Genomic DNA, 27,966 nt, shown 5'->3' on the forward strand with positions numbered 1-27,966 from the left:
GCGCGCGGATGGTCACATGACCGCGGGCGTTAGGAGAGCAGCAGCAGCAGAGTCTCTTGAATAGCGACACACCAAGCGGAGAGGAGTTACACAGCTTCCCTTCAAACTTCACACACTTCTCAGGGTCTCGCTTATAAACCGCTACTCTGAATTGTCTTTCCTAGAACTGGGAGTCCAGTTATTTTGAATGGCCTGGGAATAGCGTTACTCTGTCGGCTGCGGTCCCTGAGAGTTATCACAACAAATCGGAGCGGTCATGCGGGAGTGCGGACAGTTTCCGGAGATTTTCTGACCTTTATCAATCACACACACCGCCGACTTTTTTTCTTTCTTCCGAAGTCTGTTTGTTTCTTCAGCTAGTATTTTTTGTAAGAGAGACACTCTGAAAGTCTTTTGGCTCGAAGCAGGACTTGTCTGGAGAAGTGAGGAGTGAAGAGTAGCAGGACTCGACCGGTACAGCCTGCTGTCGAGGAGCCTCATCACTGAGATTTCTGACATTTTATGCAAAGGTTTTTAAATATGGTGGGGGAAATGGAAACAAAAGAGAAGCCCAAGCCGAGTCCTGACTATCTCATGCAGCTCATGAACGACAAGAAGCTGATGAGCAGCCTGCCTAACTTTTGTGGGATTTTCAACCATCTAGAGCGACTTCTGGATGAAGGTGAGGGGAGATTTTAATAACTTCTCTAAATCTTAAACCCTGACAGAACTTAAATAAACACATTTGCGTATTTGTTCCGTGCTTGATTCGAGAATAAAATGCACTAAGCTGCTCTGTGCATGACACTGAAGAGAGTCGTGCTGGATGCGGGTACAGGAGCCAACACCCCAAATGTCACCCTGCTTTTAAACTTTTTTCATCTTTTTTTTAAGAAACACTATGTATTCAGTTGAATTCCTAAGCCAACTTTTTAAGCAATACTATCCGAATAAAAAGACCTGTTCAAATAAGAGGGATGAGTTAGAGAAGGGTGGTCCGTGTTGACTAATGATAAAAAAAAGCGATGTAAGTAGGTGAAAGAATGCGCGAGGGCGGTGTTGCTGCTTGGTAGTCAACACACAACTTGTGCGCATGCGCGGAGACAGTCGGCAGGGGGCTCCGGCCAGTTCAAATGAAAGGCGTGGAGGATGTGGGGCCCCTTTTATCAGCCCCTTCTTACAAAGTACTTCTTAACAAAAATAACCAGACATTTACACTATCACTCTTATTATTCAAATGTAGCCCATAACCTGCCTCTAATGTTACTTTTTTTTTGACCATTTGCCATCCAAAACAATCACTGTGACAAAATATTGCGCTTAAAACATAGACATTTTACTTTATTAGATTTAGTTTGACATCATTGACATGCAGTAACATCAGTTAAAATAATAATAATAATAGTTTTTTAAATAATTGAATCTCTCACTTTGCGTAATGGACTCTACTTTGAGAAGTAATGATTTATAGGTTGGCGAGCGACACTTTGATTACTGCCTAATAGTGAGCATGGATTAATATTGCAGCATGAATAGATCACATTCTGCTGCATTCTACACCACAAATTTTAATCTTTTAACACATAAGTATCATTATTTAGGCTTTTAATCAGTAAACAAGTTATAATATACCTAAACTGGTACGTTATATTTCATCTACTAAGCATGTTTTACCTATGGCTTAATTCCTTCTTACTTTCTTTTTGAATCTTATGATTTAGCAGAAGTATGTGTGCACGCTAGCCTGGAGAGAAGGCTACTTTGACAGATTTATGTCTTCAGTATTGGCTCTAAGGGCTGGAGGCTATTCAGCCAAGCTGCTTGATATGCACAGTGACTTTGGCTATGTATCAGCTCACATATTGTGCTCTGCTAAACTGGTTAGTTCTCTTTAAAGCTGTGGACGTCAGGAAAACTTTACTAAGCTTCTGTTTTCACTTCCTCATATTCAAGTTTTGTTTTAGTGTGCTCTCAGTACTTAACAGCCAGAATCACTAGACAAAAGAGAATAAAAATTGTCAGTATAGTTTTGGTTTGGTTTGTAGCTTGTGTGTTGTTTTGTGTTTGTTTTCTAATAGGAACACGTGCTGCTTTTATGCAGCTTATTCAATTAACTTAATTAATACATTGAGTAATGAAATCTGGGAAAGGATCCAGTGTCGTGTTGAACCTGTGCCTGGCTCATTAATGTCTGATTCAGACAATGCAGATTAGAGACAACCAAAGCTTAGTAACAGTATTAGATGCTAGATAGTCAACATCTGGATTAATTGAAATGATGTTAGAGCATGTTGCTGAATAACCAACTATTTTGATATTGGAATTGTACCTAAGGGTATTCTATTATCTATTGTCCTTTTATAAGCCCTCATGGCTTGGATGAGGGCTTATAAAAGGATAATAATCAATGGTTGATGGGACACACTAGTAATGTTTCTGTTGATCAACTTTGAGAAGAAAACCATAGTATAATGAGCATCACTTGGCCTTTGTTTCTGTTCAGGATGCCTTATAAGTCTCAATTTTTAGTCCAGACATCACTTCCAGGACACATAATTTTCTTGCTAAATATAAGCCCATTGATTACAGTTTAACAATGCAGTTGTTGGTCCATAAAAATAATGATTGCTGTTTTACTTAGATGTGTAGGTGTGATTGCTATCACAAAACAAAAGGTGACGCCGGCTAGCAGGATTAAAATCATTACTCATCTCTGACATATGTATACATTTACAGATAAATACACACAGATGAATAGAGCTGTGTACATATACATATTTACAGGTAATTGAGTAACTCTTAGTGTGGAAGTAAAGATGTACCAACGTAGATGTATATGTGAATATGTGTAGTGCATGGTAAACTTTTAAATAAAAATATTATATGAACATATTGTAATAACTCTTTTTATTTCATTGACTTCATGCACTTTGCTTGACTCTAAAAGAGGCTCTCTAATTATAGTTCAGAGTGTCTGGGTGAGTTTACAAATGTACCATATTATTTTAGTAGTCTTAGCTGTCTCAAATATATGTGTTGCTTCTAAAGCAACAGTCGAAGTGCAGGCTAGTGTATGCCTAGTGCTAGGCTAGATCGTATTAATTTACTGCGAACCGAAAGCAATGTACTGTATATTGACATTATTTAAAGCTGGATTTGCATATATTACTTAATGGTGTCATACACAAAGTAACATGAGCTTGTTTTCTTTTGTTTTTCGACCTTTGGCTGTCCTCATGTGTTTTCTTTTTAAGAATGCAGCAGTTGGCGTTTGAGTTTTACTGTCCCACTGTGCACCCAAAGGATAGACACACAGCTAGTGACAGGCTTCATAACTTATCTATCAGTATGTCATTATTGTTAAACAAACTGAAAATGGCATTGGGAGCGGTAGAGTAGCGGAATGCTGTGTAGGCATCAATTTTAGGACAAAACATGGGACTGTGTTGCAGTGACCTTCTTCATTGACTCACGGAGGCTTTTTTTTTTACTTTGTAGTTAGTGAGCACATGTGACATGAATGTTTGTTTAATTTAAAATATGATTAAGCCACTACCTTATAGCTAGAAAGAGGGATATGAACAAGCAGGAAAGTGTGAAAAACCATGAGGGCAAACCAACCAATGAAGGGGGTGCAGTCAGAGTGAAACGTCACTAAATATATGTGTTCAGAGGGAGCTTGCTGTTCTCTCGACACTACTGTAATTAGACAGCTCCAACCTGTTGTTTAAGGACCATTTACATCAAGTGTGACATGAACACTTAGGATGTTGTCTGGTGGCTTAAGCATTAAAAAGATCAGATCTGAAGTCTGTGGGCGTCACGGTGGCACAGCAGGTACTGTTACGTTACTGGTGGCGTTGCAGTCTGGCAGCGTCACGCTCTCTGGTTCAAATCGAAACATGGTTCAATGTCTGTGTAAATTTTTACATGTTCTATTTGTCAATGTGTTTTCCCTAATTTTCTTCTAATAATATTTTTGTAGGCATTTCCTAACTGTCTCTCTGTTAGGGTACTCGGCAACAGCTATTGTACCAACCAGGAAGGGCGAAGGATATCACATGCTATCTCTGATCTTTTTTGCTCCTCATGCAACATTTTGGACTGTATAATACATTCAGAGAAAAGTGCTTTCTGCCCCTTCTGCTTACTTAAGCTCAAAGGTGCCTGTGATTGGCTAGTGTCTTTAGGATTGTGAGAGTGTGTGTATGCCAACCCTCCAGCCAATCTGCTCTCTAGACCCCGGGTACCGATGGCTGTAGGATGACTGCAAATGTGTTTTTTCTTTAAGCCAGTCGGGAGCCTGATCTTTTTTAATGAGGTTGCACTGTTGATTAACCAGTGTTTCAGACGAGCCTCTTCTGGTTACATCATGCCAGTTTCTTCACAAAGTAGCAATGCTTGTCTCTGTAAATTTAGCTTTCTGCTAAATACACTCTTGCTACCAACCTGCCAGAAGAGACACAGTGACTCGCTCACACATGCTGATCACAGCTTGGCTATCAGCATGTATGTCTTGTAAATGCAAGACATGAAATGGCAAAAAGCACAGATTTTAATGTGAGAAATACAGTAGATAAAAAACAGATGAAAGATCTTGTAATTTTTTTTTTACAAATCTGTTAGCATAAAAGACAAATAGTGTTTTCTTACTGTGAGAAATCCAATACATGTTTTAAATTATAAGTTGATGTTGTCTTGGTTATTGATGAAAATGTAAAACAGGATTTTGTTTTCTGGCTGGGTCTTAATGTGGGTGTGGTGGCTCCCTAAGTGTTAAGAGTCAAGAGCAAGCTCTTTCTTGGCAGTAGAAAAGTACCCAGATTGTTTCCCGGTTAGAGGCCAGTTCTTTTATCCCTTCTAAAGCTTTTGTGTAATAAATTTTACCTTTCTTCAACAATTTTTTAGTGAGCACATTTTTGTGCTTTTTGTGCTTGCCTCAAGATCTATTACATCCATACTTTAACGCGGCTGTCTATACCCATTAAAATCTTATAAACATGTCATGATTTTAAGTCTGGATTTTTAATTTTATTTTTATCCAATTCCAAATGGCTTAAGCTTTAGCTAGGAGACCACACACGTGAGTGTAACAAATCAGATTTGAAAGTATTAGACTTTTTGTCAATCGTCATGTCAATGTTCTCTATAATTCCATGCCAAGGACCATTCCATGGAGTCTTTTCTGAAAGCAACTGCATTAGCATTACAGGAATTTGATGACCAGTAGGCTTGTTTTTAATTTGGTCTTTTTATATAAACGAATACACACACACTATATATATATATATATATATACACACACACATATATATATGTGTTACTTTTTTCTTTTCTCCTTGTCTTTCCCTGCACACAGTAGGATGGTCTAAAACAGACTGACCCTTTTGTCTTTCCCCATAATGACTCATAGTCATGAAGATTGAGAGTCCTATCTGGCAGTGGAAATTTTTCTCCAAACAACCGTGGAAACTGTCTGACATTTGGCATTAAATCATGTCCACCTCTTTGCCAGATGAGATCTCTGACTTCCAGTCATTTTGACTGTGATAACAGATAGCCAAGCCATATATTTTTTAACATTTCATAAAGCGTACATATACATATTTCATTGTTTCCCCTAGAACGCTTTTTAGGCATTGTGGTAAAAGGATGATAGAGCTTCTGTTTAATTATTTATTTCTCAGGTAACACAAGACTTTTGGTTTACATGTATAGGTCAAGTAAAACAAGGAGAGAATTGATACGATGTATTTATTTCACAAATGTAACTGGCAAAGCTACCAATTATCTCACAATCGAAAGCAAATTGTTAACAAAAAAAATTAAATTTAAAAATATTATGTGATTAGATTTTTTATATTATATTTAGATTCATCTTTATTGTCATTGTGCTAAGTACATGTACAGAGCCAATCAAATGCAGTTCTAATCAGTGGTGCATAAGTGGCCTATTTACAATAAAGGTGTTATATAACAAAACAATGTGTTATAACAAACAGAAGATGCAGAGGGTAATAAAGTTATGGTATATATAGTAATATGCAGTGTAACTGTTATGCAGAAAATGTAACATTAAACAAGTGTAATTAGATTAGTTTATTAGCATCATTCACTCGTGATGTTTTTTTTTTATGTTTTTTTAAAACAACACAGTACAGCATACTTGGGCATGAATCAATCAGATATGGAAGACAGTCATACCTGAACACAGAAGTAGACCCCTGTTTAGAGGTGACATCATAAATGTTGTCGGTCTCCTTCGAAATTTCAATCTCATCCTTTGACCTACATAGACGTTGCTGATTACGGCTGCGATTGCGGCTCACAAACCAAGTAGGTGCTTACTTCCACCTGCTGTATCGGAGAGCGTAAATACTCAAACGTACCATAGAACGGAGAATAATAATAATGTGAACGCTGGCCAGCGGGGGGAGTGGGGAGGGGGAGAAATTGTTCCTGGGTACGGTACACATCAATCATGCCTGATGTAAAAATGCCCTTACTCTCTCTCTCTTTCAAAAAATGATTTCTGGGATATTGTATATAATTTGTGTCATCAGGGATTCGCTATTAATATATGGGGTATTAAAAAACTAATGAATGTAGTCATTGCCGCCGCACACTTTTTTCACCCTGCACGCTCACATTTATTTAAAATCTATTCAGTTCACCATTCACCAAAAATGAGCTTGTTTATGCACAACATTGTTCCAGTGTTTATTAGTTTTTCTTACCAGAGCTGTCAGAAGGGACGAGCACCTGACAGAAGTCCCAAATGCACAAGATTATTTCCCTATGAGTGTATGGCCTGTCATGTAGGCATTGTGGAGGTCTCGTTTGCATGGCAGCCAGCCATAATTGTACTATTATTGGGGAAACCCCCTTTTTTATTTTTTATTTTTAAATGGTAAATGATGAAATAGCTAACAGCTATTAGTTATGTCACCTGACTGTTTCTAAAATGAAAGCTTAATTGTATAGTTAAATAGTTATTCAGGACCATCAACTGTGTCTCCTGGACATTACATACTTAACATACTGTCAATGCTTTATTTTATTTCTTTAACTTCTTTAAATAATTGAGATTATTCATTATTATGAATGACATTCCCACAAATGTTCTGCAACAAGCCTTTAGACAGCTCAAGTTATTTAGATGTGATGTATATTTAAACATATTGTAAAAGTTTGGGTAATGTGGATATTTAATGTGAAAGGTACAAAATGTGGGAGCATGTAATTTTGCACACAATTACAATGTCTTATTATAAGATTCAAGTAATTAAAGTGCTCAACACTGACTCATTTTTAGATGACTGAATGTCACTCTGGATTTCAGAGGTGATATTTATGCCTTATGCCTTAATGATGTGGTCATTAGATGATAGCATACCAAAGCCACGGTATCATGATGGAGCGTGGAGCTGGTGGACTCCGATGGCAGTAAACAGACACATACACACTGTAATTGAGCTCTGTCTGCTGTCTCTCCTCTTGCGCTAAAATGATGGATTGCAGTAGGGTGGATGGTGTGCAGCAGGGAGGCTTTGTAGTTCCGACCAGCAGTCTGTAATGCTCGGTTTTATTGCCATTGAAGGTGCTGTAATAATAGCCTAAGTGAATGTGGTAATTATATTTTACCCCAGGTGTTTAAGAATAATGGCACTCGAACGTCATACAGTGACACAGCATGCGTAGGTGTTGTGTTTCTGTACATTAGTCAAGCTGGTCAGTAACTGCAAGGTACTTGTATTGGTACACTATTTGAAAAAAGGAAGACCAAACACATGACACCATTAAACTGCACAAAACTTTTTCAGGAAACAATTATTCTTATAGTTTGTTATATATTTTGTAAACTTTTTTTTTACTAAAATACCTTCCTTTTTTTATTTTATAAATGACATAATGAACCAAGGGCAGCATCGTATAGCCGTGTTAATACTAATGAACTGCTTTGAAATGTACTGATCTGTGTGTATGTGTGTTTCAACATCTGGACTGACTGAGATGTGGTGCCAGTAACACGACAGCTCTTTTGTGTGGTTTGAGAAAGAGAGGTTAAGCTAAATGCTTGTCATACATCAATCAGCAATAACATTAATACCACTCACATGTGACGTGATTAACACTCATTAGTCCATTACAGTGGCACCTGATAATACTAGGCAGCAAGTGAACAGTTAGCGTTTGAAGTTGGAACTGACTGTTGAAAGCAGGAAAAATGAGCATAAGGTTTATTTATGCGCTTGGGGAACTAGATGCTAGTCCACCTGGTCCAATCCCACATAGCAGCTACTGTGGCACGAATTGAAGAAAATGTTAAGACTGTAGGTGTCAGAACACACAGTGCATGGCAGCCTGCCCAAACTGACCAATAAGTGTCCACAATGGGTATTTGAGCATCAAAACCAGACCATGGAGCCATGGAAGAAGAGGCCTGGTCTAATGAATCATGTTTTCTTTTTGGCGGCTGTCACACGAAGACCATGAAGTTCACCATGCATCCTAAAAATATCCGTTTTGACCCCATTCCTAAGAAAGCAGCAGGAATGGGGTCAAAATGGAAAAATGTGCATTTATGAAGTCAATACTACTGCATAATAAAAGGTTAGGTAATGTAGATAATGGGGAAGACGATCGTTGAGGAAACCAGTCAGTCAAAACACCATCCATTCTTTTTAGTCCCTAAGTGGTGTTAGTTATGTCGTCAAAGCCATTAAGCCGTTAATATGTCCTTATAAAATTTTCTGTATCTTGCTTCGACCACATCCTCACCAGGCTTTTTCTTATTATGCATAAAATAGTGTGGCGGCTCCACATACTTATCCATTTTTTCTGTGTTCCAACCAAATTGTAAAAGTTCTTACGCCGTTTACTCAATTTTTTCAGGATGTAGTGGGAATGTCGCTCAGTGTGACGGCCCTATTACATAAAATAGTTCATCATGTGGAGAGCCAGGTGGATGTGCATCACTTATCTGGGGAAGAGATGGCACCAGGATGCACTACAGGAAGAAGGCAAGCCGGGAGGGGCAGTGCGATACTCTAGACAATGTTCTGCTGGGAAACATTGGATCATGTCATACATGTGGATTTTACTTTGTTATGTAAACAGTATTACTTACTAAACGTTGCAGACCAAATACACGTGCCTTCAGGTCAACAGTATTCTTTAAAGTCAGTAAACTCTTTCATCAGGATAATGCGCACTGCCACACTGTTGCACTCCAAGAGTTCAGGCTGTTGATTTGGCCTCCAAATTTCCAAGGCCTTAATCTGATTGACCATATGTGGCATATTCTGGACAATTAAGTCTGATCGATAGAGGCCCCACCACACAACTAACAGGACTTATAAAACTTTCTGTCATAGTCTTGGTACCAGATAACACGACACATCTTCAAAAGTCATGTGAAGTCCAAAAAAACCTCACAAAAAATACTTATACTTACTTCGCCTAGACGTAAACGCAATTTAGCTGGCATTTGGTTTGGCCTGGTTCATTTGCTTGTATGGCAAAAATGCTTTGTATGCAGCAGCAAAATTATTGCAAAATTTCAGTCCTCAAGCCAAAAATTCATAAGGCAGGGTGTGTGTAGGCTGAGGTCCAACTGTATTAGGCAGGTGGTCTTAATGTTATGGCTGATCAGTGTATTTCATAAGCTTGTTTGGATTTTAAATTTACTCCAGCTGAGAGAATCAGATGTAAACCCCTTGGGCAATGCCTGTCTCGTCTCAGGGTTATATTAGTGTTATGGCAATCAGCAAGTCTGGTTTTGACTTTGATGTAGCTATTTCAAACATTATTGTACCTCATCGAAAATCCATTCTTTCTCTTAGTCCCTTTCATCCAATGTTCTACAAAGAGCTTTTGTTAAATAATAATGTGTTTGTCTGGTCTCCGTTGAATTGCATCTGTTTGTAGTGTGATTAATTCTTTGTGAATACTTAAGATAGGTTTGATGTGCATGACTGGTTTTGCTTACTTGCCTTCAAGGAGTTGTGTTCCTGCAGTGTGATTGTCAAATAAAAGTGTATTTAAATAAATTGGCTTGGCTAAGTGTTTGTAACACATTTTTAGTATTAAATTTTATCAGAATGTCTGTTGAGGAATATTATCAACACAGACTAAATATATCTTAATTATCCCTGTTCAGTTCACCAGAAGGCATCTAGACAGACTTTTGTGCTTAGAGAAGAAGATTGTTCTGTTTCGAACCCAAAGAGTGATTTAGGGTCTTCAAGAGATTTAGCCAAGTTATCATTTACCTGAAGTTCTGTTTTGTCCTAAAATCTCTTGTTCTTTTTGTTCTCTCTCTCTTTTTCCCTAGAAGTAAATTCCTCTCAGTGCTCTCTGGTAATTGTGTGTTTTTATGACTCTATTTGGCAGAGATTGGACGGGTACGGAAGGACATGTACAATGACACACTGAACAGTAGTACAGACAAAAGGACATCGGAGCTTCCAGATGCGGTTGGGCCAATTGCACAGCTTCAGGAGAAACTTTATGTGCCTGTAAAAGAATATCCAGACGTAAGTGGGATACCTTTGCTCATCCTTGCAGTTATTCTTTTTATCCGTGGGGTCTTGAAAAAAATGCTTGTAATATTAATACAATCCCTGTTTAGACATCCTTTATTCCTTTTGTGCAACTTCCAATTTCAGTTTAATTTAGTTTGCTATGCCTGCTGCTGGACACAGGATTCCCATAGACCACAGAAATCTTAAAATTCAGGACAGATAAGGTTCACCTGAAAGGGCCACGCTGATCTCAACAACAAGCTGTCAGTTTGTTTGTATATTTTAATAATACAATTTATAAGACTGTGAAAAAAATATTTAAGGATTTCTTCATTTTAAATAATATGGGTGTATGATACACACAATGCAAAGATCAAGCAAAGTTATTTTGTGGGCAGCATGGTGGCGTAGTGGTTAGCACTGTGGGTCAAGTGTTTGATTCTAGCCTCGGGCCTGTGTGTGAAGTTTGCATGTTTCCTCTGGTTACTCCAGGTTTCTCTCACAGTCCAAAGACATGCAGATTAGATTAACTGTTATCCCCACAGTGTGTGTGAGTGTGTGCTTGTGTGCCCTGTGATTGACTGGCAGCCTGAGCAGGGGGTACCCTGCCTAATGTTGAAAAAGTCTAAATTGAGAAAGCTTTTTATTTTTGTTACTTCACAGTATACTGGTGGAAATGAGGTGTAAAAACATGTAAACATTATGTTGTTGATGAGGCTCCTGTTGTCAGTCTTTGTTAATGTCTGAAAGTTGGAACTCTATGGATTGTGCTTTAGGGACTTCCCTTAATAGCAATTTGACATTTTTTTGTGGACGCTAATTGTAATAAAAGTGTTTGTTACTCATTACATATGTTAAAGCAAATTAGGGGTTTTGTCCTTTAAATGTTTTGAAACCATTTTCTTAAGAGAATTGGTTTGAAGAATCCATGAAGTGGGCACACACAATTAAGAAATGTTAGTTTCTGCATATCTTTGGACTGTGTGAAGAAACGGAGTTCTCAGAGGAAGCCCACCAGGCACGGGGGAACATACAAACTTCACACACTCAGATCCGAAGTTGGGACTCGAACCCGCAACCATATTTGAACATGTATTTGATTTATATAACCAAATTTTAATATTTGGTCTACATCTACTTGCTGATGATTAATTAACAATAAAGCAAACAGGAATTGAGTTATCTACATTTGAATATTTATTTATTTATTAGAATATTTATTATGTGTTACATTTACAGTATTATTACTAATGGTTAGTGTAGAGAGTGATGCTATGGTTCAGGTTATATTTGTTTTACATGCAGACAGAGTGATTGGTGTTTGCTTGTTAAAAGGAGTGACATTAGGGTTAATTGAATGAGAAATACAGCACAGGCGTCTGAGTGATCTGAGTAAACATCTTATCTGCTGTTTTGCTATTGTTAACCTTTCTTCCTTCCTCTTGATATGAGGTAGAATATATTTTTTACTTGGTGGTTTGCACAGTATACTGTAAATCTAATCTCTCTGTAAAACAGTGATTTTCAGTTTAAAAATTCACACTGGGGCTTTTCCAGGATTTGTTTTGTAAGAATCGTGTGTTGAGGTCTGATATAATATGACACCAAACTTCACACTGGAGTCAAGGAGTCAATAAAATAACAGAAAAAATGTTTTTTAAATACTCTCACAATATTGACTTTGTGGATAGTGTAGATACAGCATCTGTTGCAGATTATGCGAGGAAACACAAGTGCCCAGTTAGGATGTATGTAATCAGTCATTGTGCTTGTTTAGAGAGTAACATTTATCTGTTGTATCATAATCAGCATTCTGATAATCCCTGGCAGGCCTCCCAGGGATTGGGAGGTGGGGGAAGCATTGTAAAACTGCCCAGAGCTGAAGGTAGAGAGGCACGTAAGACTCTGGACTATGTCTCCTCTCTGAGCCGCCTCATTTAGGAAGAATGATCTAGAAAGCTATTCTTACCCTGCGACACCTGTTGTTCGTGAAACGGCAAACAAATGGAAAAAGCTTCGAAGGACGTGATGGAGAGATGAGAGAGTCAGAGATGAGAGGTGTTTACATTCACCTTCTGATTATCTTTCCACTCTGTTGTGCTTTTTCTCTCACTTTTGCGGTATAATCACTGAGATTGATTTAGAAACTGCTGCCCCCTGCTCCTCAATCTCTCTCTCTCTCTCTCTCTCTCTCTCTGTGCCTTAATATTCTTCCCTCTCCCTTTCTCATTCCCTCCCTTTTCCTTTCCCCATCTCTTTCTGTGTTGGGCGGTAATGAGATTTGTCTGATTCTTTGTTGTTGTTAATTTAAAGTTGAGCACTTCAAATGAATTTAGCAAAACTGGTAAACGATAGAAGGAAAAAAGTCCCAATGTGAGAAATTCAATTATGCGTTTGCTTTATTGCTCATCGTTAAAATTCTCAGTGCATGGTTGTTTGTGATTAAGCCATACCTGAGGACTGCAACAAGCATACTAAAGTGCTGAGATGTTACTATGTGAGCCACTGAACTACACAGCCTATTACAGTCTCTATAATGTAAGTCATATGACCCAAGCATAAAGGACATGAACACGTGTTTGTTCTTGTTCATGTGCTCATATTCTCGTTTACCCTTGTGTATACTAGAGAGATGATGCTTGTGCGAAACAGCGATCAACAATGACACGGAAACAAACAGCCCTTTGCCACAAGGTAGTCTGATGAGCTCAGCCCTAAATATACAGCACAGAGGCTTGGTGGCCGCCGCAGCTGCGATCAGGCCGAAAGGAGATGGTCTTTAAAAGGAAAAGAATGCATTGTGACCCTGTGAGAGAGACAGCTGTCTGGCTTATCACTCTGCCATCCTGACAGATAAGGTTAAACACTCTGACAAGCAGTGTTGCCACTAACCTAACACAACCTATTGTTCCTGGCAGTTATTGAAAGCAGCATAATAAAGCACATTACAACACAAATAACTGCTCTAAGTTGCTGAACTTTAGCTTTTTAATTTCCTAATATTCTCTGTTACAGATCCCTGCTCTGAGCATGACCGTTCATAGTGGTTATCGTGCCAGTCAAAACTCTCAGCTCAGTTTACTGGCTCAGTGATACGTGACCTTTTTTCCACGGGGTCATTTGTAAGCCCTTCTGTAAGGGCCAGCTGAAAAGCTGAGTGTGCTTTTGGCAAATTCCTGTAAGATCTAGTGAAGTGAAGCACTGTTAGAAATATGTGCATATTTTAAGCATCTTTTAGGCATATTTCATACTTTATTAACTTCATTTCCATTAAGGATTTTAAGTGATTTTTTAAAAGTTTTTTAAAGATTTTTTAAGGAAAAGTTTCCTCAGAGCAGACTGTAGTCTCCTCTCTAAGGTGTCTTCAGGCTAGTTATAGTTTGTTTGTTGTTACTGTACTTTTATAATGTTGTGTTGTTTTGTATCTTGGACATCCATGTGTTTTCTAATATCTCTTGAAAGAAATTTGTGTGTATCTGGATGTTCTACATTTCTCATACTGTATGCCTCTTCATTTTTACTTTTCAGCATGTTTAATGGAACATGACACTGGAGCAATATGTCTCTGCCTGTTTGATCGAATTACGTGAAGCGTGATTTAGTTCACATTAGAACTTTGCCAAAGTAGCCAGTTGTGAAACAGTGTTGGTGCTGTAGTTTTGCTCATAGGACAGCCTATGATTTCCTTCCAAGTTGGTTAAAATAAATATTTCCAATGAATAGACTGCGGTAAACTCAGTTGCAAGTGTTACAACCCAAATTGTGCTTACATGATCAAATATGTATTGATAAATGCACATGCATGCAGTGATTTAAATCTAAATAGAACATATTATAAACTAATTCTACATGTACATTACTCAGCTGCTATGATTTAGCCGTGTCTTTTCCCCAGGATACTACACTGTTGTGACAGATTGTTGCAAGCACATAACATGCCATTGTTTTTTTTTTAATTAAATGCCAGATTTTCTTCTTGTCGTGTGTTTTTGTAGTTCAACTTTGTGGGGAGAATCCTCGGCCCTCGTGGGCTCACTGCCAAACAGCTGGAGGCTGAGACAGGCTGCAAGATAATGGTGCGAGGCAAAGGCTCCATGCGAGACAAGAAGAAGGTGAGCTTTTGTGTTTTTGTTTTTCTGTTTTGCTCTTCAGATGATGTTTTATTATTTGCATCAACTTTACAATGTCCTATGCATGCTTATGTCTATGAATATAGGATTTGGGCACATGCACAGCTAATGCACGTCAAACGCAGACTTAGGCAGTTAATTTCTAATGGATTTTTTTATTGGAATCGCTTTGTCCTGCACAATGTGGAAAAAGGAAACAGACTTTTTGTTTGCCTCCAAGGGTAGCTGACATGGTGGAAAAATGACTCGCATTAAAATGAAAATGAGTGCTATTAGAGTATGAGATTTGGGGGGGGTACTTTTTAGAGCTGAGCCATGGGGATGGCTTCACATTTTCAATATGGCTCTGCCTAGACTATTTAGACTTATCTGACAGTTTTAAATCACTATCGCATCTGATTTGACTTAAAAGCAAGGTTAAAAGCAAATTGTCTAAACGTGAATTGTATTGTAATAACATCTAATGCATAACTGTGCGTTTAATGTAAAAATTGGTGTATGATAATAAATTCTGAAATGTATTCGTCTGCCACACACTTGATTTCTGAGAGAAGGACTATGACAGTTTTATAGCATACAAATCTGGCTGTCTGTGGTTGTAGAACAATAACTGCAGACAAAGCAACACTAAATATATAGCAGATGAGATTCTGTGTAGTGTTAGTTCAGAATGATGGGGTTATTCATGAAAATATCAACTGATATCTCCTAGACACGGAAGTTGCCATGTTTCTCCAACCTGCACAGCTACAAATTTCACCAGTGTTCATCAGATGCAGGATAATAGAGAGGGCATTAAATAGGACATGATGAAAATGTTTTTGTACTGATTTACAGCTTTAGAATTTAAGCTTCACAAATTGTTGCATCTCTAAAAAAAATTTATAAAGGATTTTAACACTGCAATTAAATGCTACTGTATGTCAATGATAATAACCAAATGCTACTATATGTTTATGATAATAACCATTTTGGTAATTACAGAGATGGTTGACATTGCAACTAAAGAAATTCTTATATAAATAAATTAAATGATAGAAAGGAGGAAAGCGATGTTGAAGTGGTGAAGGAAAAGCAGCCATGACTAAACAAGCCAGGTTTCAAACAGAGATGCCATCTGGATGCATGTATTCCTTTACTTCCACCCAAATTAGATTTACAATTGCAAGCCCTGTGAATTGCACATAGGGGGTGTGAAATGTTCCCATGCTTTATAGATACAGTATAAATTTTAGCCAGTGTGGGTTTTACTCCCAAATGAAAGAACAGCCTGATTTCTGAGGACGGAATCTGTTATGTGAAAAGTTTTTAATGGACAGCAGACAGTAAATGTGACTAAAATCCATAATAATCTAATTAATATCTAATAAATACTCACTCACTCACTCATCGTCTATACTGTGTAGTTAATCCTGTATACAGGGTTGCAGAGGGCCTGGAGCATATCCCAGGAGACTTGGGGCACAAGGCAGGTTACACCCTGGACAGGGTGCCTATCCATCACAGGGCATACATGCAGACACACGCAATTTGGGAACCCCAATTAGCCTAATCTGCATGTCTTTGGACTGTGGGAGGAAACCAAATTAATCGGAGGAAACCCACCAAGCACAGGGAGAACAAACTTCATGCACGCAGACCCCCGACCCTGGAGGTGCACAGCGACAGTGCTAAACAATAAGCCACCGCACCGCCTTACCAAATCAATACTGCAGGATTTATTTTTTATTGTAATTTTAATGACTTGCCAGCAAATTTTAGATTATTTTTTAATAAAGAATTCACAAGTTAAGTTAAATGACAGTTTACTTTTAAATAAGAATATGGTTTTATACACTTATTTAAATCTTATAATGTGGCTGTAGATCAGAGTTAACAGGTGACATCCATCTAAACAGGGTGATATACCACTGCTTGCATGAATGTGTAAATAATGTGACCCCTAGGCATGTAAGCCATTTCTGACATGCAGGCCTGAACAAATAGGCCAAACCCATAACTTCATGGCACGTGTCTTGTTTTGACCTCACCCAAAATAGGTCTGTCTCTATACTTTAAAGAAGCACTTATAACATGTAACAAACTCACAAGAGCATTAGAACACATGTTGTTACTGATTGTACTGTATATGAAGTAATTACTTCTTTTTGAGTTTGCAGCCAGTAATTAGTAAATCCAATGCCTCCCTGCTGTTTTGCATATCCTAAAACTGTTTCTCTGAGTCATATACAATCCGGGAAATAGGTCTTTATCATGAATTTTTGTGCTCTTCAGCTAAGCTGTTTGCTGTCAAATCTAAAATTATTAAAACCCAACTGGAGAAAACACACAATATTATAATGTTGCTTTTTTTATATAACAACATGCTCAAGTGTTGTATTTTTCTTATACCACAGCACTTTGCAATGATTACAGTTTTTGTGGATAACACTTTCTTACCCATTTTAGTTTATGTTTGCAATTAACGTTTTAAAAATTGTTTGTTTCTTTTATCGCTTATGCTGTAGCAGCTATAAATAGTTGCTCCACAAGATCTTTTCTTACAATTAGAATTAATTAAAAGGCAGTCTGTCATACTTCTGCAAGGACTGTCTAGGACACTTTCCTGTAGCCAAAAACTAACTGACTGTTACACAATCAAAGAGAATGCTTCATAAGTGTTAAATATTTCCTTGCAGGAAACGTCAGCATATGGGTGGTTTTTTAAAAATACAAATATCATATTTTTATTCTATTTATTATTACACACAAATTATGTAAAAAAAGGAATAATACCAGTCATTTAAATTAGCTATTACTATAGAAACCAATGTATTAATCAGTCATTTACCTTGTGCTCAACGCTGCTTTCCAAGCCATACTGTTATAGTAAATTATTCAACACCTTCCGTCCAATTAGATTTAAGAGTTCAAGAATGATTCAATAAAAAAATAACTAAATGAAAAAACAATTAGAATCAAGAATTAAACAGTGCAGTGGTGTCAATCAATTCTACATATGTCATAGATACGTACAGCTGATTCAGATGATGACATTGACATGCTCTCCCATCCTTTAATCCATACAGGAGGAGCAGAACCGTGGCAAGCCCAACTGGGAGCACCTGAACGAGGACCTGCACGTGCTCATTACAGTGGAAGATTCACAGAACCGTGCAGAGATAAAACTCAAGAGAGCCGTGGAGGAAGTTAAGAAGCTTCTTGTGCCTGCAGTGAGTCAAGGGTTTACACTCTTACCTTTTCACCTGCTTTACTCAACGTGTATTTATCAGAATACCAAGTTTAAAAAAAAAAAAATTCAAAGTAGCGAAAAAGCATTGAGTTGGTTCAACAAACAAGACTTGTGGGTTTCAGTTAAAGGAATTGCTGTATAAGCACTGATGAATGTATTTGCTCAGTGGGAGCAAATTCAGTCTAAATAGCTGCGCTCAGCATGACTGTCATTTCCACACTCTAGCTGTACTCTAGTCCTTAGAGGCAAAAGTAAGCATGGTACGGAAAACAGAAAGACTGGCAACGAAGACAAAAGCAGTCATACACAGACTGGATATGAATGTTCAAAGGTAAGCAGTGTGGACAGCTTTAATGGGCTTAATTGGCTCTGCTTAAATTTAATTTAGCTAAATTTAATAAGAGACATGAGACAGAGGAGTTGGGATTGTGCATGCTCACTGGGGCCATCAGAAGGCTCTCCGTCAGGCGTAGAGCTGAATGATGATAAACCTGTGAGTTTTAAAGAAGTTACAGCAGGTTCGCAGGAAGTGTGTGTAAAATTTAAACGGAATAGGAAATTATGCACTGTAATGCAATTCCCTTTAAATTCCACTTTCCAGCATATGAAATGTTCCCGTTAAATATTATACACAAAGAAAAACAAGATTTCACAATAGGCGATGAATACAGTAGGATTGTAAAGAAGGTACGGTTTGAGTTTTGTGTATAATTCTGACTGGAAGAGGACGTCCAGCTTCAGGGGTTATGTGGAATGTGCAGCTCATTGTGCTACCATGGTAATCGTCATGGGACTGCAGTGATTCATGATTGACAGTCGTGCCCTTTTGGAGGTACATAGATGTGAATGGATACTAAGCTCTTTCTAAATTTTAGCAATGTTGACATCGAGAGGTACTGCTACAGAAAAACACTTTCAATTCTAAGATCACCTTTGACGGTAGATCTTGTGACCTTTGAGTTTTTGCATTTTACACAAATCGACAATATATGCTCATATTCCAGTGTAAGCAGCGTTTTTGCCATTGGTAAATTTGAGAAAGTTATGATGTCACTGTTATACTATGAGAAAACAGATATAAAAACGTATTACGTTTCAGTTGATGGTTAAACATCTTCCGAATTGATATCAAGGACATAACATACACACAACCACTTTTAATAAGTGGAATCAAAAATGCCTCCTAGTAAGGTATGCACCTCCATATGCTGTGGTGATCTTTTCTTTTTTGGGATGTCATGTAATTCAGGAGAAACTGAGCTCAAAGTAAAAAAAGTCTACATGGATAACATAAAGATACAACTTATAGAGAGCTTTCCTGGTTGAACACGCTGCTACTTCTTGTATATTTGGGTTAACTGATGGTACTGTAGTTAGCAACCTACATGAGTAACCCAGTGTAAAAATCTATCCAATGAAATCTACCCAATGGCACCAATGGAATGGAATGGATAGGGCATCTGCCAAGTGCCTAAATGTACTGTACCCGTAACTCTTTAAACTAAGGGTGGGATTTTGCATGGGGGTAAAATTGTGCACACATGTGCACACATGCGCATGCATGCACACAACCAAGCATGTGGTGTCCTGTTTAACAATGCGCTTCCACTTCCACCTTCTCCACCCAGACTAACAGGATAGGAGTGGGTTCTTCCAGACTACTAAAAATATCCAGCTGTCTATTTTTACAGTGTGCCGGTGTGTGACCGCGCCATACTCCAGCAGTGCGGTGTGACAAATATCTTAAAAGGATCAGTTTGTATTTTTAAGCTAGGTATCATTATACCATTGAGCACAGACTTAGGCATGCACTAACCTTTACATATTGGTCACTGCTTAGAGCTGCTCATGCTGACCCAAATCACGCTCTAAGGCCATTTGGCAGGCAGACATAGGCATTGTAAGCAAAGGGCGCACATACGCCCTCTGATCCTACGCTTGAATAGATCAGCTCTTCTCTTCCACTCTGCTTGCTGACATAGTTTATATCATTCTGTGGCCTGCTTTACTCTGACCTGACCTGAACTCATGCTGTAATATACAGCAGATCAATACCAGATTCACAGTTCCTCCGTGTTGTAGTTGAAAGCACAATCAATTCTATGCATAACTATAGTTGAACTACTAAGAACTGACAATCCACATTTCAGAATTTATGCTAGCAATAAAATAGTAAAGTGTCATTCTGATAGATAGTTTTAATCAAGATAATGGACATAGAGTAATAGAGAAATGTTAATAGGAGTGGAATTTGGAAAAATGTTTACTTTAGTGACAGTAAGAGTTCGGTCTGTATAGAGAGTGTGAGTAGAATGACCAGAACCAAGAAATTGCAGAAATATAGAACAGGCGGACAGCAGGTAGAAAATATGCAGTAAGAGAGGTAGTTAGTAAAAAGGCAGAAGGAGACTGAACAGCAGAGAACGTGAGAAGCCGAGGTGCTGAGTCCAAGCTGTTGATAGAAACATGAGCTGTATCTTTAACCTCTGCGCTCTGCATGTTCATTCTGGCTAGTTTGTTTGGACAGCGTTCAAGCAACTCACACTCGGTTTGTTAGCAAGTGGGAAACTCTAAACTGTATACACAGTAAAAGGCTAGCACTTCTGAAACCCAGCACTAGTGCAACACAGATTGGAGCTTAGCGCAGTTTCAGTCAGCATTTAAGCACTACATAGGAATAAAACTTTTGATAAACTTTTATTCTCCTCAACTGGCTCGAAAGCACAATACCAAAATATCAAAATAACATTTATATCATATCATATCAATGGCATTTTAGTAGAATAAAATTTGGTTTGTGTGTGTGTGTGTGTGTGTGTGTGTGTATATTGGCAGGCTGAAGGTGAAGACAACTTGAAAAAGATGCAGCTGATGGAGCTGGCAATTCTCAACGGCACATACAGAGATGCCAATATCAAATCACGTAAGCGTTCACGTTTTAAAATCTTCTTGTCAGTGTAGTGTTGTTTCTCTGCCTCTTTGTCAATTTTAGATGCGCGATATTTACCAGTATTATTATTAATATTCAGATAATTTTTATTTGTCTCCCTTCCTTTGACATTTCCTTGTCCCTGTTTTTGTCTTATACCTCTGCGACATCTTTTCCTCTGTAGCAGCCTTGGCTTTCTCTTTGGCTGCCAGTGCCCAGGCTCCTCGCATCATCACCGGCCCCTCCCCAGTGATGCCCAGCGCGGCCCTGCGTACACCTGCCCCTGCTGCTCCCACCCTCATGCCTCTCATCCGACAGATCCAGACCTCTGCTATCATGCCTGCCGGCACTCCTCACCCCACTGCCACCCTTTTGCCCCAGACCACAGAGTCGGGCATTATCTACACCCCATACGAGTATCCCTATACTCTTGCCCCTGCCACCTCTATCCTTGAGTATCCCATCGACTCCAGTGGTGTACTAGGTAAGTTGCTGTAACTCTTATGTTATGTCCTAATTTATGTTTATGATCTATTTGGATTTGCCATCAGTAAATAGGAAATCTTGTTCCGGATGCTGTCTTTTGTTATTTTTTGGACCAAATAAACTAATTTTAGCACTCTGTCTTACTCTTTTAGGTATGGCTTTCCCTACAAAAGGCTAGTAGAGTTCGTGGACAGTCTGCATTCGTCATTCCTTTTTTTATTTTATAGCAATTTGCAAAACAACAAAACCCTAACAGTTTTAACAAAAAAATAAATAAATAGACAAGCCAAGACAAAAATCAATACTACTGATGTTTACACTGGTATTAATTTCCCAGAGTTTTTTTTTTTTTTTTACTTTGAATAACAACACAATTTTTTTGGTTTGTCTTTTAACTTTTAAAATTATAAATATACATAAGATATTCCTAGAATATTAATGATTAATACAATATATCTGTCGCTATCACTGTGATTTGAAAATCCTCCTACAGTTTGAAGCCTTGTCAGCTACATTCCCTGTGCTTGTGTCATCTCTGAGTGCGCTCAGAGTATTATCAGTATTATGGCTGACTTTGTGTTGTAAACTATAATGATAACTGAAGCACTTGCCAATGTGCCAATGTAAATTTATCTACAAGATTCTGTGTGAGATTAATTCACCTTAGTAAAAGCAGATTGTCTTTTTATTTACAAAGGGAGACAGTAAAGGCTTTAAGGGCTCTGTTGTCATAGTTCAGCAATGGAAGCAACTCCTAACACTTGTCTCGTGTCACCTGATATGTCTGGGGTGTCTATAATCACAAATTATAATGGAAGATTTCTGCACCATGAAAACAAAGCCCTTAGGCATGTAATGAATTTTTTTCATTTATTTTTGTGATTTATTGGGTCTTACAAGCTTGTTGTGGATGTATTTTGTTTAGTTATTTTCCAGTGTTTGGTTGCTGATGTCATGTGTTAATGATTAATTATCTGATGCTACTTTCTATTTTATTGGTAATATTACATTTTAAGCAGGTGCAGTGACTACTAAAGTACGAAGGCAGGATATGCGCGTCCATCCTTACCAAAGGGTAGTGACCGCAGAAAGAGGTTAGTTTAGCCCCAGTGTTTAAGCAATACTCTTGTGTGTGTGTGTGTGTGTGTGTGTGTGTGTGTGTGTGTGTGTGTGTGTGTGTTGGGTGGGTGCGTTGTGTACATGTGAATATGTACAGTATGCATGTGAATAGGTGTGTGTGTGTTTATACATGTTCACAAGATGGGGATGTACTGAAGATGGTGGCAAGCATGAGTAACACTATATTTAGTTCATAAAATGCACCCATACTATCTCAATTATCTCCATTAAGCTAGTGTTAAAATGGTTATGTACGTAATGTAACAGGTGTTGTGCAGATGTTAGCACCTATGCTAACTCAGACCTAAAGAACAACACATAGAGAATCAGATCAAGATGATGCATAAGCTCCATTTACACTTTGCATTAACACGTAAGGTGTACGTAAACGTCAGTATCTGGATAACGAACACCCTGATCTCATTTTCCCAGTTTTCCCCAACTGGATTTTCAACACATCATACTGTGATCAGGTCTTATTTATTTCACGCAGAATGCTTATAAACTGACTAGCATCTGAAGTAGATTGTAGATGTAGATGTAGTTATCCACATGGTAGGAATAGAAGTGGTAAAGATTATTCTATTTTAGAGATTATACATAATATTCCTTTGTTCATTCATGACAAATTGTAAGCTTATTTAGATATGTAATTTGATGTATTTGTATTATTGTGGGTAAATACTTTCTCTATAATCTCAGCCTGTTATATACGCACACCATAAATCCTGACATACAAACCCAATGGAGAGAGCTTTTCTGTCAATAGTACCAAAAGCACATGTTAATACAAGTGTGTAAAGGGGCTCTAATGACACTGTTATGTACGTTTTATAAGTGTTACAGCTAGGATGGGTTCACAGGAGGATTTATCACACTGCATGTTTTTGAGGTAACGTCTCAAGCTATAAGAGGAAGAGTTCTTAAGTTGCTTGGAGTCAAATGTTTTTTTTTTATTTACATGAGCTCCATTTCACTGACGACCACGGGATGACTTAATGACTCCCAGTTAATGAAGGCTGATGGCGCTTACTTATTTGGTTCTCTTTTCCTTTTCTCATTTAGTTTGTGTTAATTACAGCCTCTATGTCTTAGTGATTAATTTTTACTCTTAAATACATTCACGTCCTGTGTATTCAATTCAGGCAGTTTTAATCTGTGCTTAAAAATCTGTTTTTACTTTCATTCCAGATTAATTTATATAAAGTTTTTTTTTTTTTGGTTATTGACCATGTTTACAATGTTTTAAAAAATATGTTATTTAAAGACCAACATAATTACAAATAATTGTAACACGTTTAATGCGAAATTGATCAACAAGCAACAATATTCACTGTACTGTAGCTTGTAAATCCAATCTTGGATTAATTATTCAGTATTACATCAGCTTTGCAGAGCATGTTTAGAAGCTTTTCTTTAGCAAAATGACTTTAGTACAAAAAAAATTAAGCCCATTGTGTTACTTTTGCATACAGTATATAGCTCAACTTCCTTTAGCAGTCATCATCTTGTCTTACCCGTATGGTTTTACCTATTTTATTTATAGAATTCCATATAATTTGTATTTATGTAATTTCACATAATTTGACCAACCTGTGACGTGTTTCATAATGACTACTCCCATTAAGGTTTTTGCCAGGACCATTCTTATAGCAAAATAAACCATTTCTAAGAGGATTAAAGATTTTCACATTTTCACAGACGGCTCAGTCATGAAACTACAGTAATTCGTCATATCAGACAAATAATTGGGTTTATGATATCTTTATGTAATATCAACAATTCATTAAATGTAAAATGTGATTGTAATTGTAAGATTATTGGTTTGACATCAAATTAAAATTAGCACTGTAAAATCTTAACATATAACCGACAAACAAAGCTGACTGGATTAATGAAAAAACAAAAACATTTGTGAAATTGCACAAAATGTCAAACTATCTCATCTGGCGTACTGGCCCTGACCTTTATGTGATGTCTTTAAATCATATTTATAGAATTTCCACAGTAAAATGAGAATGTATCTTGTTTAGTGAACACTCTTTTCATTTAAATTAATTTACAGTTTATTGTGCCACAGTGTCATGGATTAAATATATCATTGTTAAAAAAAGGACAGCAGCTCAAGATAGTAAAAAGTCACCAATGTAAAGGTCAATAAACACAAGACAAAGGTCATGGTCAGTGTTACATGAGGAAAATTGACATTATATTATGAAGGGTATTAATTGTTTGAGGAGAGGAGTCATCATAAGCATTTAATCTAAACAAACTTAATATAATGTACTCAACACAGCTCATATTTAAAAGTGGATCTCATAATGAAATTGATATGCTGTGCTTATGAACTCTTAATATCTCCTCATACTGAAATACCTCTCCATAAAAAATACAGCACATAGTTTGCACTGAATCTCTTAAATCAACAGATCTGTGTGTTATTAGGTAGGTGAAAACAATGTCAGGAAAAAGACAAACAGATAAAACCTCATAGTTTAGAATTCCTTGTGATGGACAAATGAAGGTGGTGGACTGGGCTGAGTCTGAGGTTTTTCAAGCTCTACGATCATCACACTATTATTAAGAGTGTCCTTTCTGTAAGAGTTAAATGATCCGAATTCTGTGATGTTATGAGAAACTCATACCTTTTTTTTCTTGACACAGTATGAGCAGATGAGCTGAATAAATATTCCATTTTCTATGTTTTGTTATTATTGTAAACTTCTTTGCTTTTTTTGTCTTATTTGGAAAGAAGAACAGATTATTTACTTGCATAGTTTGTTTTTTACGTTTATGAAAACAATATTTCTACAGCATCAAAAATTTATGAAATTCAGATTATATTGTATATGTGAAGAATAGAGAATATATAATAGAGAAAAATGCAGAACATGTTTCTAGAGGCTCAAATATTCTAGCTTTTCTGTAGTACATTTTGTATTCTCTGTCCTATGAAATATTGTAGTTATGTCTATTGTTTCTTCTTCTTTATTCTTCGTCCCACCTCCAGCAGTTGTTTTGGTATTCTGTTTTGTTAGCGTTGTGTTTTTGTATTTTTGTAAATAGACAGATTTTAAAGACAATAAACTTTGCTTGAGTCAAAAAGGGCATTTTTTTGTATTCTGCAGAGGAAAAAAGTTCCAGTCTTTTTGTATCTCTTAATTTTCTGCAATCACATCTCCTTAACTACTCATGTATTCAAACCCATTATCACTAGCAGCTTCATGGCTTTGGACTGAATGAGCACTGTAATGCTTAATAGCAGTCAGAGAACAAGCCACCCATTTATTTAACTCTATAATCAAATCTGAGAATCATGTCGCCGATCATATTTTGACTGCTACTAACCATTAAGTGGTGTTGGTTTAATTTGAATTCTATAATTGATTCACCTCTCTGCTTCTTTAACCATTTTCACCTGGGAGTTGGGCTTTTGTGTGAAATCATGAGGCTGTCATGATTTTGCCTTAATTAATGTAGATATTAAACAGTTTCTCTGGCAGTAGCTCTGATTAGTAATGTCATGTTGTCATCTGACTGTCACTAGCGGACACTAATCTCCTTCTCTATCTTTTTTCTTTTGTGTCCTCCTATGTGTCCTTTCTTTTGTTATTTTTTCCCCTTTACGTATCTGTCTGTCCGTTTGTTTCCTAACCACCCAGCTGCCACCGGCAACTAACCAATGACCCTCTGAGCTCTCAACTCTTCACCCAATGATGACCTGACCATTGCCTGTGTGCTGTCCAGTTCTCTGGCTCTCGTCCTTCACTTGTCTCATACTCGCAGCCTGCTGGTGAGCAACGAATCCGATTTAATTAAATTAATACAACACCGCAGTGACGGTCTCCCTGAACTGAACCCTCCATCTGAGGACCTCTACCGTCAACTGACCTAGTCTTCACCGCCTGCACTGATGCAACATGAAAGCAATAATATGGTTTGGAACACAATGTACAAACTCTATCACTTGCACTCAGACATTTACACACAACAGTCCTCGTATTACAATATAGAGATTGAGCATTAAACTGGGGTTTTGATTAGACACAAACTGAACTGAAGCAAGAGAGTGTGAAGATGAGCACAGGAAATTCAAAGTTAAAATGTACATTGAGAAAGTAAAAGCCATTTTTGCCCATCAGCATCCTGAACACAAATAGAGTAAAATGCATTTATAAATAAGAATCATTTTACAAGCACTGAAAACTAGCTGATGCATTTTTGATATGAGGGTGCTGCAAGAAAAATTACTCTATTTTTCAAATTATTTCTTTTCTTTTGTACAACAGTATGTGATGTCAAAATGTACAAACTAAACATCAAAACAAAAAGATTTATTTCTTTACAAAATGGGAAGATTTTAGAGACCAAAATGTCTTTTTTAACTTTAAAAGTGCCTTATTTTACATATAATCTTTGTGGATGATTGATATTCATCACTGACAACATAACAGTTATAATCAGTTCCTCCATTTCTTTATTAGTTATGAAATGAATGCTACAATACACTCAGCAAATGTATTTTTTTATTTAGTTATTTTAACATTTATGCATAGAAGTCATTTCTAACTCTGAGTCGTGCCATGTGTTACCGCATATACTGAATACTGGTTACTGGTGATACTCACTCTGGTTTAGCAGTAATGTCTGCTCCACCACTATGAAGCTCGTATCAAAACATTTATACATTCACAGCAAAAAAAAAAAAAAAACTGAAAGAGTTATAGAGAAGCTTTTAGTTATTTAATTGCTTGTCCTACGAATTAGCGATGTAAGATGGATTCAGCAAGTGTTGTAGAAGGTGATTTTTTTTACAGCATTAAAAAGTCAACTGTGAAATAAATGTAAAAATGTCATCTTAAAACTAGAACTCTATGCAAGTGATCTTGCCAAGTTGCATGTCGATTTCCAGCAGGTCTTCCAGATCAGAGCCGAGAATTAACGTGGAAACGATTTGATAAGAAACTCATCATGAATATTAAGATTGCTTTTGGTATTTAATTTGTAACATGATTAACAAGAATAATCTTTCTTATTTTGTTTGTTATAACTGGATCATAAGGATATCTTTTTGCTACTTTGTATGTCGTGTTACAGTACATTTTAAGGAGTTTTTAAAGGTTTGAAAATTTAGATTCAAAACAAATAAAAATAGACGTGTGGGAATCGGCACAGGAAAATATGATTAAACAGTAAAGTTCTCAACCTCTCAATTAATTTTAAAACTGGGTTCTGGGTTTTAAGGTGTTTTCCTTGTTTTACCCTGTTTATATTTTTCATGAGCAGTATTATAAGATTGTGTAAAAATAGCTCTGTGTGTGCATGTGTGCGTGCATGCATGTGTATGTGAGAGAGAGAGAGTGAGTGAATGAGTTAGTGTGTGTGTTTAATTCCATGAATATGATCTACACCAGTTGACTGCACCTCCTTTTTTTAAGCAGTCTTGTTTATTCCCTTGGAAATACCTAGTCCTATTTATAACCACTGTAACAGCTATAAAAATGTATTTTTCTATCACATTTTGTATGTTATTAAACAACATTAAATCATGCTTTCTGATATGAA

General features: G+C 37.2%; 1 protein-coding gene across 5 annotated transcripts; it reads left to right on the forward strand.

Annotated features, from left to right (window-relative positions):
- The first annotated feature begins 9 nt into the window (after nucleotides 1-9).
- Nucleotides 10-27,966, forward strand: qki2 (QKI, KH domain containing, RNA binding 2). Of its 5 annotated transcripts, none has more exons than XR_008365622.1 (8): nucleotides 10-661; nucleotides 10,375-10,517; nucleotides 14,501-14,617; nucleotides 17,704-17,847; nucleotides 20,703-20,790; nucleotides 20,981-21,280; nucleotides 21,435-22,376; nucleotides 26,064-27,966. XR_008365622.1 is itself a non-coding variant. In XM_053511324.1 (8 exons), the coding sequence occupies exons 1-8, from the start codon at nucleotides 502-504 to the stop codon at nucleotides 26,078-26,080; spliced, it is 1,047 nt and encodes a 348-aa protein (XP_053367299.1). In that variant the 5' UTR covers nucleotides 10-501; the 3' UTR covers nucleotides 26,081-27,966. The 5 variants fall into 5 exon arrangements, 4 of the variants coding, with proteins under 4 accessions (XP_053367299.1, XP_053367300.1, XP_053367301.1 ...); XM_053511324.1 differs by having other exon boundaries at nucleotides 22,299-22,376; XM_053511325.1 differs by having other exon boundaries at nucleotides 20,984-21,280; nucleotides 22,299-22,376.

This window comes from Clarias gariepinus, chromosome 14 (genome assembly GCF_024256425.1).
Source record: "Clarias gariepinus isolate MV-2021 ecotype Netherlands chromosome 14, CGAR_prim_01v2, whole genome shotgun sequence".
Classification (NCBI taxonomy): Eukaryota; Metazoa; Chordata; class Actinopteri; order Siluriformes; family Clariidae; genus Clarias; species Clarias gariepinus.

Bases quoted from the DNA above. Each gene is read 5' to 3' on its own strand.
- qki2 (XM_053511324.1), top strand. From the start codon at position 502: ATGCAAAGGTTTTTAAATATGGTGGGGGAAATGGAAACAAAAGAGAAG. The intron at 662-10,374 runs GTGAGGGGAGAT...TCTATTTGGCAG, and splicing joins AGAGCGACTTCTGGATGAAG to AGATTGGACGGGTACGGAAG. The intron at 17,848-20,702 runs GTGAGTCAAGGG...GTATATTGGCAG, and splicing joins AGAAGCTTCTTGTGCCTGCA to GCTGAAGGTGAAGACAACTT.